At 52.6% G+C, this 16202-nt stretch overlaps 2 protein-coding genes across 5 annotated transcripts in view; one reads left to right on the top strand and one right to left on the bottom strand.

Annotated features, from left to right (window-relative positions):
• OLAH (oleoyl-ACP hydrolase) overlaps positions 1-6913 on the top strand; it is a 32996-nt gene extending 26083 nt beyond the window's left edge. For both annotated transcript variants that reach the window (XM_054726044.1, XM_008148874.3), the window contains exons 7-8: positions 5229-5311; positions 5623-6913. In XM_054726044.1, coding sequence (XP_054582019.1) covers positions 5229-5311; positions 5623-5759 — 220 coding nt within the window. In that variant the 3' untranslated portion in view covers positions 5760-6913. The remainder of the gene's footprint in view (positions 1-5228; positions 5312-5622) is intronic.
• The window catches only part of ACBD7 (acyl-CoA binding domain containing 7), a 35619-nt gene continuing 24624 nt past the window's right edge, over positions 5208-16202 (bottom strand). The window contains exons 3-7 of one of the 3 annotated variants that reach the window (XR_008558083.1): positions 15110-15227; positions 14944-15006; positions 14745-14862; positions 13001-13155; positions 5208-5284 (exon numbers count right to left, since the gene is read on the bottom strand). Coding sequence is in view for 2 of the 3 variants with exons in the window: in XM_008148820.3 (XP_008147042.2) it covers positions 14789-14862; positions 14944-15006; positions 15110-15227 (255 nt within the window). In the remaining variant the exon portion in view is untranslated. Of the gene's footprint in view, positions 5285-12948; positions 13156-14744; positions 14863-14943; positions 15007-15109; positions 15228-16202 lie in introns of those variants that run through there. The other 2 variants (XM_008148820.3, XM_054726053.1) reach the window with 2 other exon arrangements.

Genomic DNA, 16202 nt, shown 5'->3' with positions numbered 1-16202 from the left:
AACCCTCTGCCCGTGGCTTACCAACTGTGAGATTCAGAGCAAGTTGCTTTAACAGTTTGTGTCCCACCTGTCAGAGAATAAAAACTCTCTCCAGGTGTTGCGGTGAGGACTAAATGAGGTCAGATTGGCAACGTAACTAACTACTACAGTTAAAAAAAAAAACCACAAAAATTCACTACCAAAGGCTGTTGTGGCTTTAACATCTTAGCAGAGCCTCAGGGTGTCTGTCGGTGGTGGGCCATGGTCAACCACAGCCTACCAGAGGAAGTGAAATCGGGTTATTACCCACGGGCCCCGGAGGAGGGCCACGGCACGCCTGGGGGGCCCGGGGTGGGCAGGGCAGGTGTAGGCAGACAGTGTGGCAGGACGGGGACACACACCTTTATTACAGCGTCTGTGGTAAAGTGCTTTGGGGTTCCTGGGCCAAAGCCAGATTGGTCAATTCAAACAAAAAAAAGTGGGGTTTTGGTAAGCGTCACGGGGGTCTTGTCTAAGGGATGCATGAGGGGAAGGCGCTGGGAGGCAGGAGAGACTGTCACAAAGGCTGTTGGGGGGCTCACCCTTACTTGTGACTCTGCAGCTGCCATCTAGGCTAGTGTCACTCAAGGCTGCTGCAGGCTGCTCAGCCAGGGCAGCAACATTAGCCACACTCCCAACAGCTCTCAGGAGAAACCCCCCAACACCAAAGTGAAAGAGAAATCACTCACAGGGATATTGCACTCATACAATAGAGAAAACCTTCTCAGCACTCTCTTCCTCCCCCCAGTAGATCCGAGTGTAATAGCTACTCACAACATATGCCCCCTCTCTCCAAACTCCAAAAATTCTCTCCGAACCTGCTTTCTGGGTTCTTCTCCCCTCTTCACTCCCACTCCTTCAATCTCTCCTTCAACCTTCTCAGTCTGTTCTCTCTTCTGGTCTCTGCAGCTCTCAGCTGCTTCCAAAAATAAAAATAAAATAAAATCAGGCCTATAGCGCCCCTCTCTGTCTTCTCTGTTTCCATGACCACAGGGTTCAGAGCCTGGTGGCCAGAATGGAAATCTGTGGCAGGTGAGCTGTGGCAGCTCCCGACTCACTCAAGCTCCTCGTCTCCTGCCTGAGCGTTGGTGCCGTTCTCTTGTCTCCTCCTGGAACCTGATTGTACACCAGTACATGCGAGGCTGCTGGGTTTTGTCCCTTGGCTCTGGAATAGTCTGCCTTTTTAAACTGTCTTTCTTTGCCTTTCAGTTTGGATAATTCCTGTTGACCATCTTCAGGTTCAATGATTCTTTCCTCAGCTGTATCCAGTCCACTGATGGGCCTGTCAAAGGAATTTATTTGGGTTACAGTTTGTTCCTACAATTTCCACTGGACTTTCTTCTAGTTCTCACCTCTCTAACAAATTTCCCATTTGCCCTACACATGTGGTCCACCTTTTCCATGAAACCCTTTGACATCTCACACACAGGTATTTTAGGTCCCTGTCAGATAGTTCCAACATCTGGGTCTTATTGAGTCTGATTCTTTTCATTGCTTTGCCTCTTGACGATGGAGTTATTTCTTGCTTTCTTATGTCTGATAATTTTTGTTTATTGAGAGCCAGCTATCATGCATAAAACAGACTGCAGGACATATTTTTACACCTGGACCTGAGCACATCTCATCGGGCTATAAGTACGGGGATTTCAGTCGATCTAGACTGGAGATGACCTGCTTGGCTTTTGTTGTTACTATTGTTCCTCAGGGAAATGCCAGCTTCCAAGTCCCCTAGTGTTACTGTGTGCTCAGCGTGGGGACTGGGCTCCTGGAGAGTTTTCCTCAATGCACCAGTCTTTCCTGTGCCTCACAGAACAGTCCGTCCCCACTGACAGACAGTTGTTACCGGACGTGTGGTGTCAGCCTCTGGGGTAAGATGGGAAGTTGTTGGACGTCCTAGAGTCTTGAGCTCCCATCTTAGGCAGGTCCCCTGTGCTTGGGCCTTGTGAGTGGGAGACTCAGCATGCCTGCCTGTGTCTGTGGTTGGTATAGATGTGGGCCCTCACCTGTAGGGGAGTGAGAGTGTCTGATGCCCCGCTTCCAGCAGCTTGAGGCTTTTGCTTAGTAAGAAAGAAGGGCCTGGGATTTAGTGCCCATTTTATGGCCTATCTGCCCACCTGCCCCACCCAGGGGACTCTTTCTGGCCTCCTGCCTTGTTCCCAGTCTTTCTTTCTTTCTTTCTTTCTTTCTTTCTCTTTCTTTCTTTCTTTCTTTCTTTCTTTCTTTCTTTCTTTCTTTCTTTCTTTCTTTCTCTTTCTTCCTTCCTTCTTTCTTTCTTTCTTTCTTTCTTTCTTTCTTTCTTTCTTTCTTTCTTTCTTTCTTTCTTTCTTTCTTTCTTTCTTTCTTTCTTTCATGTATTTTTATTGATTTCAGAGAGGAAGGGAGAGGGAGAGAGAAACATCAATGATTGACTGGCCGCCTCCTGCACGCCCCCTACTAGGGATCGAGCCCCTAATCTTGGCATGTGCCCTGACCTTTGAACCTCACCCTGAGCCACACCGGCCTGGCGAGTCTCTATTGTTTTAAGCCCCGTGGTTGGTGGTCACTGCTACAGAAGCCCCAGCAACAGACAAGAGAAGGTCAGCGGGAAACCTAGTCAGGACGTCCTGTGTCTCACCGCCAAGGGCCCCTGCAGGCCTCTGAGGGGGAATACTTGGAGGACCCCAGTGGACCACAAACACTACAGCTGAGTGGGCAGCGACGGCCAAGGAGAGGCAGCCAACCGCGCTCTCTGCCTCGCAGAGGTATCAGTCTGCTGGTCCCCGTGCGTCCCCTCCTCCCTGCGTCCTTCTTACCCGACAACCAGCAGCGCCTCCCCGCGGCCCCCGAGAGTGTGGAACTCCAGGCAGCTCTTGGCCGTGGCCGGAGGAGCCCAGGCCAAGCAAAGGGGGAGGTTTGCTACAATAAGGCCAGGCCACGGGTGACCTGTGAGTTTCCATCAGCCAGGAGAGCAGGTTGCTCAGCTACCCTGAATAATCAAGACGGGTGTCCATTCCCAGGCACATGACACCCCCCACCCCCGCCACGCACACACGCCTTGGGGGGGGGGCGTGATCTCCGGGAGGATGACCCCCCCCCGCACCCCGGCACTGGGCCTGCCCGTGCGGCGGCCACACCCGCAGAGAAAACACCGGGTGGTACCCCCGTCCACGGGCAGCACTCAGCGCGGCGCGCGGACTCAGGCGCCTTCTGAGGTCCGAGGCCTGGGCGCCAATGAGCACTCAGAGCCCGTGGGACGGGCAGTGCCCACCCCGTCACTCACAAGCACCTCGGAGAGGGGGCGGGTGCTCCTGCCCCTGGCCCTGCTGGCCCAGAGCCCCGCCGAGGACGGACGGGACCCTCCGGTTCTCGGAGCAGGTCTCGGTCTTCAGACCTGTTCCCCCCCATTTCTTCTCGCCGGCCCGCACGAGCAGCCCCTCGCGCACCGTGGCGAAGGGCCCTGCCCCGCTGGCGGCTGCCCACCCGGTAGCTGCCCCCGCGCCGGTGGTGCTGGAAGTCGCGAAGCCGCTCGCGGGGCAGCCGCTCACCCGGGCGGGCAGGAAGCTTCCCTCGCGGGCCGCCGCCCCCGCCGCCGGTTCCTCCTCCGGCTCCGGTGCGGGGTCCGGCTCGGGCTCTTCCCGCCGCCGCCGGCCCGGCCCCGCCGAACGCGCGCCGGCAATAGCTGCCGCCCCGGGCGCCCGGGCCGGGACCCGCCCCCCACAAGTCCTTCCTCGGAGGGTCGCCCGGCCCCTTTCACGGGTCGGGGAAGCGGCGGGGGGCGGTCCGGCCCACGGATCCCCGGTCCCGGATCCCGCCGCCGCCGGTCCGCGCGGGCTCGGGTGCGCTCCGATCTGGGCGGCGGCGGGCTGCGGGCGCCCTCTGTGGCCGCGGAGACAGCCCCACTCAGTCTGGGTTTGCAGAACTTCAGTCCGGCCGGGGCGGCGGGAACAGCCTTCCAGTCTTTCTCGTGAACCCGTAGTGAGGCCCGTGCAAAAAGGCCGGCGAGCAGTGTGGATTCTGACAACACCCCTCCCCCCCAAGCCCCCCGCCCTCCCTGCTTGATCTCCAGCACCCTGTTAACATCTTAGCTGATTTCTTCTTCCTTGAATGGCCAGCAGACACCCCTTCCTCCGTGCTTTGTGCATGTGAGCCAGTCTGCACGCCTCACATCTCCTTAAAGGCGCCTGGCCCTCCTTGGAATTTCTTTTCTAGTTTGCCTTGCAGACCCAGCTCTCTGATGAGTTCAAGGAGTTGCGATCTTGTAGTTTGTTGGGCTTTTTCTCATCATCAGGTTGAGAGAGGCACTTCTAGTTTTCTACTTTCTGGGCAAGAGTGGGGATTTTTTTTTATTTTTATTTTTTAGGAGTGGGAATTCTTGCCTGGACTATTGAAAGAGCCAGTGAGCAAATCCTAGACCCTGTGTCCCACATTATACCCAGATGTATGAAGTCAACTTTTTTCACAGCGCACTTGCCTTAAACCCTTTGGGTGGCTTCCTGTCATTCTAAGGGTGACCAAAATCCTTTATGAGGCCTAGACTTGGCCCTTACCCACCTCTTTTACCTTAATTTGTCCCAATCCCCCCTTTACTCTCTGTAAGTCATTGTGCTCATTCCCTCTTCCCCTGCTGCCTCTCTCCCCTTTGCCAAGTTTTGTCCTATTAATTCAGATCTCAGATTCAACTCTTTTTCCTTGAGACCTTGCTTAATGCCACCTCACCCCCAGCTGTCAAGTGTTCGCAGGTCCTCCTTGGCAGCACTCACACATTGCAGGAGGAGAGAGACCCTGTTTATCCACAGGTTCTTAGTGGCCAACACAGCAGACAGCACCACACTCAATAAGCTGTTGTGATTGAACTAAGAATGCGTGGAACCAACTCAGGGAACCTGCTTTTGTTCTGCTGGTTGCACCTCTCTCTGGACCATGGAGAGCTGGTTGTCTCTGGGGAATGGCAGTTAAAGGGCCTAGTTGTAACCAGCCTCACCTGAGTTGGACTGGGGGCCCAGGTGCCATCCAGCTACCATCTCTACTGTTCTAGAAGTTAGATGATCTTAGAAAATGGCTGGGACCACAGTCTGACATGTGGAAATATGGCTGGTAAAAATTTTTTTGAATTGCTAGAAACAGCAAAAGAGAAAGAAGTGAGGACACACCCTGGTTCATTCAAGTGACACTGGTTATACTTCAGGAAAAATCCTGGGAAAAGTTACTAACTGGTTCTTTTCTGTTTACAGCTTTAATGCACCATCTGAGGCCATTCTATCTTGTGACTTGACATGCTTTGTTGGATCTGAAGATATAGTAAAGGATATAGAAGGTGAAATAATTTTGAGTATTTTATTGAGATAAAGTTCAACCAGCAGTTACTGCAATGAGTAGAAAACGGGCCCAAGTTTTACTTAATATAAATGGAGAGATGTCAGTCGTGTGTAAAATGAGAGAATGCAGGTACTACTGCTGTATACTGATAGGTCTTAGAGAAATTAAAAATTCAGGACTTATAGAACATGAGACCTTGAAACCAACTTGCCACTGGGGTCAGGTCTTTGAAAGGTAATATCTGGAAGTATGTGTTTTGTTGTCTTTGGTGTCTATTGTTACTAAATTTATAATTTTGTTTATTTCTAGCCTGGGAAGATGTCATCAGTGGGAGTTTTCATATTCATGTGCGTCCAGGAAATCACTTTTATCTCATGGAAACTTCCAATGAGACCTTCATCATGAACTACATAACCAAGTGTCTAGAAATATCGATGCTTGCCTGACTAGACATTTTTCCGGTCTTAAAAAGTCCAAGTGATTATATGATACTTAAAATTTTATTTTCAGAAGTAGTTCATTGTTTTCATTCAGAAATTGGAAAGCTATACATTTGCTACGGTCGGGGGATTTGTTATAAATACACACACCTGTATCTGGGGACAAAAGACAGATGGGTCAAGCATACTTCTGATAGGGCCTTTGTCTTTGTATTAGAATCTCATTTGAGTCTCATCTGTGGGAAGTTTGTCAACAAAATTCCTGCTTAGTAAATGATCCATTTTTACATTCAATTATTTTAACAGTGAAAATGGCAGACAGGGCACCTGCTTGAAATTAAATTGTTTCAGCTGCACACGGGCTCAAAGCTTGATCTAATCTTTTGAATTATAGGCTCATTCCAATTAATTAGAAAATGTAACCTACTGCTTGGTTAAAACAAGACGGTCCTAAACAATCATTGCCGGCTGCTCTGTTGGTACTCAGAGTGCCGGGGAGCCCTTGCCCCCTTCTGGTGGGTTCCTCCTACATCGATTGCCCTTTGGCTCTGGGTGGCCCTGCTGTTGCCCTGGCAGTGACTGACTTTGACCCAGGGGGAGTATGGAGTGGCCAAGTACAAACGCCACGTCCCCATAGGCACCTCAGCCTCACTCTGTGACTATTTGATGTTGACGTGAGGAGGAAGCAGAACAGCTGGAAGCAAACAGGAGCAAAAAGGGGGAAAAGCAGGGATGGGAAAATGAGCTGGGTCAAAACAATGAAGACTACAGGTGGGTAGATGCTCCCAATGAGAATGAAGAGGCCCCGTGTCTCTGAGCCGTGTGGATCCTGCAGGCTCCGGCAATTCCCAAACTGTTTGTCCTTGGAATCCTGGCTGTTCTCTCAGACATCCCGATTTCCTTATTTCCTGTGGATCTTCACTATAAACTCTAGTACTTGATTGATGTAACTTATGTCTCTTGCTTATGGCTTAAACTGCTTAACCCAACATCATATATGAAAATGTTAACTTTTAAAGCATTGGTATGTTTATGTTCACATAATATGGGTTCATGTTTTTTAGCAATTTTAAAATCATATATAAAGTCTTAGTAAATAAGATCAAAGGAAATGCATACAGGAGATATTTTTCAGAATTTATCAGTACTTTTTAAGAAAGTACAAATAACAGAAACCAAGATGGCGGCATAGGTGAAACACCTAACCTGCAGCCGGGCACAACAATTTCAAAGGCACAACTAGAGGTCAGAACGGACATCGTCCAGAACCACAGGAGAGCTGGCGGACTGAAATGCCCACAGCTGGGGGGAAGGAGAAGGCCACGGGGACAATCGGGGGAGCCGTAAAAGCCTGAGGTATGGAGAAACTGGCGGAGACACGAGCACGCGCGCCTGCGGGGAGGATGGAGCCGGAGAGGAGGGGACGGCTGACGGCCTGGCCGGCGTTCACTGGCAGGAAGGAGATAAAGGCTCCGGATTGCGCTAAGCGCCGGCTCCGACTGCACTGAGCGCCAGTTCCGGGCGAAACCCTGGGAAGCCAGGCGCAGGCTGGGGGAATGAATCTGGGCTGTGGGGCGCAGGCACAGAGGAGCGGGGGAAGGCAGAGCTCCAGAGGCGCGCACGGGAAGGGGCGCAAAGGACGGACTGTTGCCTGCGCCACTGAACTGCCCTAGCGGGAAGGAGACATAAGCTCAGGACCGTGCTGAACCCCAGTTCCGACTGCACTGAACCCCAGTTCCGGGCGAAACCCTGGGAAGCCAGGCGCACGCTGGGGGAATGAATTTGGGCTGTGGTGGCGGAGGCACAGAGAAGCGGCGGCTCCAGACGCGCGCACTGGAAGGTGCGCAAAGGACGGACTTTTGCCTGCGCCACTGGGTGGCCCTGCTGGGAAGGAGACAGGGACGCCAGACTGCGCTGAGACCCAGTTCCAACTGCACTGAAACCCAGTTCCAGGCGAGAATCTGGGAGTCCAGATTCATTAGGGGAGGGACTGGACTGTTTGGCAGTGGGCGAAACTCCAGGGCGCGTTTCTCTCAGAGGTGTTTGCAAGGAATACAGAGGGACACAGACACAGGAGCCTCATAGGGCGGGGCTGACAGGAAGCCAAGGTTGTAGGCTCCACCCTGTAGCTCCGCCCCAGCCAAGCTGAGCAGAAGCTTTTTCCTGCTGAGTGCCTCAGGTAGTGGCTGACCCACACTGCATTGGAGACTCAGAAACGAGGGCATCTAGTGGTTGGTGGGAGATGACACCAGATTTCAATCACTTGCATAAGGGAGGCATTCTAGAGGCAGACTCAGTGAGCGCCAAGGCATTGCGGCATCAAGACCCGGCCCACAAACATGTCTCCTGCACAGCAACTCTTCCTATATGGACAAAGAGGGTCCTCACGGCCAATTGGCCTGGAGGACAATTCCTCCCAGTGACACCAACAACAATCAAGACTTAACTGTACAAAGGAGGACCAAGATGAAGACATAGGGCGGCAGCCTGATAGTTGCCTACCACAACAATATTAAGACTACGACGGGAGAGCAGAGCAGACACCAGCCAGAAAGACCGGGGGGCTGGCTGAGCAGATGCTCTACAACTAGAATAAAAGAGAGGGGTACGCAGGATGATGCTGATGCCTGTGACCCAAAGTCCACACTTTAAGAACTATGGCTCAGGCGACACAATGGTGGCCAGGAACGTGCTCGGCGCAGTTCCCCCGGCGGTCTCCGGCTGAGGGGACGGCTCCACTCGCTGCCGAGCACGGACAGACGAGCCCCTGGGAGACATGGGGTGGGAGACTCCGTGCTTGCTGACCTCCGAGTCCTTCAAGAATCTCAATGCCCCGAAGTGGCCAGGTGCGCACGCTCAGTGACTGGCCACCATTGCAGACCCAAGGGCCGACGCAGCGACACCGGACCAGCCCACCGCCGGGCACCGGGCACACCGGAGCCTTGCCGAGCCCGCCGCCCAACGAGTTCTGCGGCAGCCGCCCTGGAGCTCTGAGAAAATGACCGAAGGAATTGCTGAGAGGGAATTGACCAACAGGAATTGGGATCAAGAAGACGAAACCCCGCTGAGACCCGAGTCCAGGCGAGCCTGCGAGCCTCTGGGCTCAGATGTGGTCACACGCCTCTGGGTCTAGGTGAGGCCTCACGCCCCTGGGTTTGGGTGAGGCCACGCGCCCCTGGGTCCAGGAGAAGCTGGATTCCGGGTTCGGGTGAGGCCATGTGCCCCTGGGTCCGGGCGAATCTGAACCCTGGGTCCGGGTGAGGCCGTGGGCCCCTGGATCCGGGTAAGGCTGGGTCCCGAGTACGGGTGAGGCCGTGAGCCCCTGGATCCGGGTGAGACCACGCGACCAGGGGTCTGAGAGAGGTAACGCGCCCCTGGGTCCGGGTGGCTTCGTGCACCTAGGTCCAGGTGAGGCCACGTGCCCCTGGGTCTGAGAGAGGCCACGCACCCCTAGGTCCGGGCGAGACCATGTGTCCCTGGATCCGGGTGGGGCCTCGTGCACCTAGGCCCGGGTGGGGCCGCGTACCCCTGGGTCTGGGGGAGGCCAGGCGTCCCTGGGTCCGGGTGAGACCGTGTGTCCCTGGATCCGGGTGAGGCCTCGTGCGCCTAGGCCCGGGTGAGGCCACGTGCCCCTGGGTCTGGGGGAGGCCAGGCGTCCCTGGGTCTGGGTGAGACCGTGTGTCCCTGGATCCGGGTGAGGCCTCGTGCGCCTAGGCATGGGTGAGGTCACGTGCCCCGGGGTCTGAGAGGCCAAGCGTCCCTGGGTCCGGGTGAGACCGTGTGTCCCTGGATCCGGGTGAGGCCGCGTGCACCTAGGCCCGGGTGAGCCCAAGTGGCCCTGGGTCTGGGAGAGGCCAAGCGTCCCTGGGTCCGGGTGAGACCATGTGTCCCTGGATCCGGGTGAGGCCTCGTGCACCTAGGCCCGGGTGAGCCCAAGTGGCCCTGGGTCTGGGAGAGGCCAAGCGTCCCTGGGTCCGGGTGAGACCATGTGTCCCTGGATCCGGGTGAGGCCGCGTGCACCTAGGCCCGGGTGAGCCCAAGTGGCCCTGGGTCTGGGAGAGGCCAAGCGTCCCTGGGTCCGGGTGCGACCATGTGTCCCTGGATCCAGATGCTGCCTCGTGCACCTAGGCCCGGGTGAGCCCAAGTGGCCCTGGGTCTGGGAGAGGCCAAGCGTCCCTCGGTCCGGGTGAGACCATGTGTCCCTGGATCCGGGTGAGGCCTCGTGCACCTAGGCCCGGGTGAGCCCAAGTGGCCCTGGGTCTGGGAGAGGCCAAGCGTCCCTGGGTCCGGGTGAGACCATGTGTCCCTGGATCCGGGTGAGGCCGCGTGCACCTAGGCCCGGGTGAGCCCAAGTGGCCCTGGGTCTGGGAGAGGCCAAGCGTCCCTGGGTCCGGGTGAGACCATGTGTCCCTGGATCCGGATGAGGCCTCGTGCACCTAGGCCCGGGTGAGCCAAAGTGGCCCTGGGTCTGGGAGAGGCCAAGCGTCCCTGGGTCCGGGTGCGACCATGTGTCCCTGGATCCGGATGAGGCCTCGTGCACCTAGGCCCGGGTGAGCCCAAGTGGCCCTGGGTCTGGGAGAGGCCAAGCGTCCCTGGGTCCGGGTGCGACCATGTGTCCCTGGATCCGGATGAGGCCTCGTGCACCTAGGCCCGGGTGAGCCAAAGTGGCCCTGGGTCTGGGAGAGGCCAAGCGTCCCTCGGTCCGGGTGCGACCATGTGTCCCTGAATCCGGATGAGGCCTCGTGCACCTAGGCCCGGGTGAGCCCAAGTGGCCCTGGGTCTGGGAGAGGCCAAGCGTCCCTCGGTCCGGGTGAGACCATGTGTCTGGATCCGGGTGAGGCCTCGTGCACCTAGGCCCGGGTGAGCCCAAGTGGCCCTGGGTCTGGGAGAGGCCAAGCGTCCCTGGATCCGGGTGAGACCATGTGTCCCTGGATCCGGGTGAGGCCGCGTGCACCTAGGCCCGGGTGAGCCCAAGTGGCCCTGGGTCTGGGAGAGGCCAAGCGTCCCTGGGTCCGGGTGAGACCATGTGTCCCTGGATCCGGGTGAGGCCGCGTGCACCTAGGCCCGGGTGAGCCCAAGTGGCCCTGGGTCTGGGAGAGGCCAAGCGTCCCTGGGTCCGGGTGCGACCATGTGTCCCTGGATCCAGATGAGGCCTCGTGCACCTAGGCCCGGGTGAGCCCAAGTGGCCCTGGGTCTGGGAGAGGCCAAGCGTCCCTCGGTCCGGGTGAGACCATGTGTCCCTGGATCCGGGTGAGGCCTCGTGCACCTAGGCCCGGGTGAGCCCAAGTGGCCCTGGGTCTGGGAGAGACCAAGCGTCCCTGGGTCCGGGTGCGACCATGTGTCCCTGGATCCGGGTGAGGCCTCGTGCACCTAGGCCCGGGTGAGCCCAAGTGGCCCTGGGTCTGGGAGAGGCCAAGCGTCCCTGGGTCTGTGTGAGACCATGTGTCCCTGGATCCGGGTGAGGCCGCGTGCACCTAGGCCCGGGTGAGCCCAAGTGGCCCTGGGTCTGGGAGAGGCCAAGCGTCCCTGGGTCCGGGTGCGACCATGTGTCCCTGGATCCAGATGAGGCCTCGTGCACCTAGGCCCGGGTGAGCCCAAGTGGCCCTGGGTCTGGGAGAGGCCAAGCGTCCCTCGGTCCGGGTGAGACCATGTGTCCCTGGATCCGGGTGAGGCCTCGTGCACCTAGGCCCGGGTGAGCCCAAGTGGCCCTGGGTCTGGGAGAGGCCAAGCGTCCCTCGGTCCGGGTGAGACCATGTGTCCCTGGATCCGGGTGAGGCCGCGTGCACCTAGGCCCGGGTGAGCCCAAGTGGCCCTGGGTCTGGGAGAGGCCAAGCGTCCCTGGGTCCGGGTGAGACCATGTGTCCCTGGATCCGGGTGAGGCCGCGTGCACCTAGGCCCGGGTGAGCCCAAGTGGCCCTGGGTCTGGGAGAGGCCAAGCGCCCCTGGGTCCGGGTGCGACCATGTGTCCCTGGATCCGGATGAGGCCTCGTGCACCTAGGCCCGGGTGAGCCCAAGTGGCCCTGGGTCTGGGAGAGGCCAAGCATCCCTGGGTCCGGGTGAGACCATGTGTCCCTGGATCCAGGTGAGGCCTCGTACACCTAGGCCCGGGTGAGCCCAAGTGGCCCTGGGTCTGGGAGAGGCCAAGCGTCCCTGGGTCCGGGTGCGACCATGTGTCCCTGGATCCAGATGAGGCCTCGTGCACCTAGGCCCGGGTGAGGCCACGTGCCCCTGGGTCTGGGAGAGGCCAAGCATCCCTGGGTACGGGTGAAGCCAGATCCTGGGTCCGGGTGAGGCTGTGCGCCCCTGGATCCATCCGGGTGAGGCTGGGTCCCAGGCCCGGGTGAGACCACGCGCCCCTTGGGTAGGGGTGAGGCCACGTGCCCCTTAGTCTAGGTGACGCCGTGCCCCTGGGTTCGGCCGAGACCAAACCAGAGGGAGTCGGACCTCCATTACCACCATTTGTCCACCATCCAGAGCTGAGGGGTCAGTGCTGACATGTACACATAAGGAACTACTGGACATTGAAATTGGGTCTCAAAAGAACTGTTGGTCCAGGGGGAAGCTCGCTACAGATTGATTCATTTGCCTGTCAGCATAACTATTATTGCTCGTCTCACATTCAGTTCTTATTAGTATATATCTAGTGACATATGATCTCGCTCATCTAGGGGAAATGATGAACAACATAGACTGAGGAACAAGAACAGAACCAGAAGCAAGGAGGCATCGATCGGACTATCGGGCCTCAGAGGGAGGATAGGGGAGGGTAGGGGGAGGGTGGGGGGAGGGGGAGAGTTCAACCAAAGGACCTGTATGCATGCATATAAGCCTATCCAACGGTTAAGTTCAACAGGGGATTGGGGCATGCGTGGGGAGAGGGGTGGGATGGGAATGGGGGGATGAGGACAAATATGTGACACCTTAATCAATAAAGAAATTAAAAAAAAAAAAAAAAGAAAGTACAAATAATATAAAATGCGTTATGGAGAAAGGGCTTTGACTAGAATTCACATAATAATAAATTTGGGCTAAAAATAGCCTCAAGCAAATGATGTTAAATGTTTAGTACATGCTGTGCTGTGCTTTACTCTCTGGTATATGACTTCCAGGGTTCCCTTACAGACGAACTCGTACTAAAGTAATTTAGATTCTTGATTATTAGTTTAAATAATTTTTAGTTATTATAGTCCACAAATGGAAATCCTAAAAAGGAGCCAATGCCAGGCTTTTGGGGTGAGCTTTCTCACCTGCCTCTCCACCTGGGGAGGTGAGGTCCACATGGGAATAGCTCTGAGAGTTTTCAAGGCTTCGATTGGAAGGACCAGGCCTCCACTGCTGATGTCTTCTCACTGTTGGATTTGGATGTTGACTCATTGTGTAAGACTTCTATCTTGAGGCAAAACTTAATAGAAATGAGAATCATTGTTAAACCCACAAATTTTCCAAATTAGAAATCAAGCTAGATTTATTGTTAATTAAACTTTTTATTTTGAGACAATTGTAGATTCACATGTGGTTGAAAGAAATAGTATAGAAACAGTTTCTCCTCATACTAACATCCCACAAACATCTAGTGTAACATCACAACCAGGAAATTGTCATTCATATCATCAAGATACAGAGCATTCCTAGACCACAGGATTCCTCCCCCTGCCCTTTTAACAACACCTATGTCCCTCCTCCCTGGCAATCCCTGTTCGGCCTTTTAGGTCTGTGTCAAGAACATTACAGAAACGGGGCAGTATGTAACCTTTAGGGATTGGCTTTTTTTCCGTTCAGCATAATCCCCTAGAAATTCATCTACTGAATCTAGATTCTTTTTAAAAAAGTCATATGAAATCAATCTATCCCTCTGGTCATACCATACCAAACCTGAACCCTCATGCAGGCAATAAAGGTACACTGTTTTGGGTAGATTTGTAGCCTATGAAACCTCAAACATATTTTAGAACTATTAAAATGAGACTATCTTCATCCTGGCTGGGTGGCTACAGCTGGTTGGAGTCGTGTCCTGTAGACCAAAAGGTTGTGGATTCCATTCCCGGTCAGCGCACACACCTAGATTGTGGGTTCGATCCCTGATCAGAGTGTGTATGGGAGGCAACAAATCTATATTTCTCTCACACTGATATTTCTCTCTCTCTCTAAAAATCAATAAACACATATCCTCAGGTAAGGATTAAAAAAAAGAGAGAAACTCTTTTTTCAGAGTCTGTGTACCAGCAAGAAAAACTGAGTATTGGGCCGATATATTTCAGACTCTACACTTTCACTCTGATAAAACTCAACATAAGAGGTATATTACCACTAGATAGTATATTTCAGGACTAGAATCAGGCCCGTGCCAGTGTCGATCCCAAAGCTACACGGTGCAACAAAGGAATAGCTTTGTTATTGGTTCTTTAAATGTTGATTACACCACTGTAGAAAAACAGATGAGCCAAAAAAACAAACAATTGTGTCCAGCCAGCATGGCTCAGTGGTTGAGTGTCAACCTGTGAACCAGGAGGTCACAGTTGGATTCCCAGTCAGAGCACATGCCCAGGTTGTGGGCTCGATCCCCAGTGTGGGGAGTACAGGAGGTAGCCAATCAGTGATTCTCTCTCATCATTGATGTTTCTATCTCTCTCTCCCTCTCTCTTCCTCTCTGAAATCAATAAAAATATACTTATTTTTTAAAAATAACAAACAATTGTTAATGTTTTGTGCACACACTACCAGAGCAATAATTTTTAAAAACAGTGTTTAGAATCATCTCTTTATATTGATTAGTCTCTGACAGGTGATGAATCAGAAACCTAAATAAATTATTTTAAATGTAAAAAAAACAAAACACAAAAAACCACCTGGTTTTTAGCAAGCAAAATTTCCTTAAAGATATAGTTTAATCATACCTCTAATTAAAGATTATAATTCATGTTACTAGCAAAAATTTTCATGAATGTAATGAGTTAACAGTGCATTTCTCCTCTACATGTTAGGTCATGATACCATTACGAAGGCTTCAAAAGAAAAGTTTTCTCATACGCTGAATTCTAAATTCCATATTTTTCTATCAGCTCTTTTGCTTTAGAAATATAGGCATTCATGGCATCTTCCTTCGATAATCCTAGAAAGATACAAACAGATCATCTCACTAACAGATGCATTGGGAAATTAAGGAAGTTCACTGAATTTAAGAATTAACAACCTTTTTGGAGGTTCCATGCTTCCCACTTAGCCTTGCCCTTTAAATCTAGCATTCCTGGACACTCTGCCAAAAGAAGAATAGACATATTTTCAGGTTTACTTTTTACTCTGTGCTTCTATAAACATTGATGAAAGCATATCACTATTTTAAAGATGACAATAAATACCAATATTGATGTCTCCAATTACAGATTGTTTGTAGAGCCCGTAAAGTTCCTTCAGTTCTTCATCATCTGGCCTTGCTTTCAGCTTCCTCACATCTTCCGCCGCTCTATCAAAATCAGCCTAAAGCGAAGGAGAAAAGGCACATAGTACATTTGCTAAGTGTACACAGGCCCGTCTGTTTGGGGGCTTTTACCACCAAGCAGTGGGAACTCAGGGGAGCAGGGGGAGGGAGATGCAAACTGAAATACTACTATTGCTCTGGCTTGACCAAAATTATCATAACTTATTCATGGACCCCACTCCAGGTACTTATGTGTTACATAGGCAAGATATGGTGAACAAAATAGAATTCTGAATACTGAAAATGTTCAACTTATCAATGTTTAAGAATTGAAGATGACACAAGTAAATGGAAAAAAATATCCTGTGTTCTTGGATTGGAAGAATTAATATTGTTAAAATGTCCATACTACCCCAAGCAACCAAGCAACCTACAGATTCAATTCAATTCCTATCAAAAGTCCAGTAGCATTTTTCACAGAAATAGAAAAAACAATCCTAAAATTTGTATGGAACCACAAAAACTCCAAATACCCAAAGCAATCTTGAGAAAGAAAATATACAGAGGCATCATGCTTTCTGATTTTAAACTATAATACAAAACTATATTATTCAGAGCAGTAGGGTACTGGCATAAAAACAGGCACCTAGGTCAATGGAATGGAGTAGAGAGCCCAGAAAGAAACTCATGCATATATGGTCAATTTAATTTACAACAAGTAAGCCAGTCTCTTCAACAAATGGTGCTGGGAAAACTGGACAACCACATGCAAACGAATGAAACTGGACCACTATCTAACACTGTACACAAAAATCAACTCAAAATGGATCAAAGACTTGAATGTAAAACTTGAAAGCATAAAACTCCAAGAAGAAAACATAGGTGGCAAGCTCAATGAAACTTGTCTTAGAGGTAATTTTTTTGGATTTGACACCCACACCAGAAGCAACAAAAGCAAATGTAAACAAGTAGCATTAGATCAAACTAAAAAGCTTCTGCACAGCAAAAAAACCCCATCAATATGAAAAGACAAA

Source organism: Eptesicus fuscus, chromosome 2 (genome assembly GCF_027574615.1).
Source record: "Eptesicus fuscus isolate TK198812 chromosome 2, DD_ASM_mEF_20220401, whole genome shotgun sequence".
Taxonomy (NCBI): Eukaryota; Metazoa; Chordata; class Mammalia; order Chiroptera; family Vespertilionidae; genus Eptesicus; species Eptesicus fuscus.
This window is presented reverse-complemented; position numbering and strand designations above follow the sequence as displayed.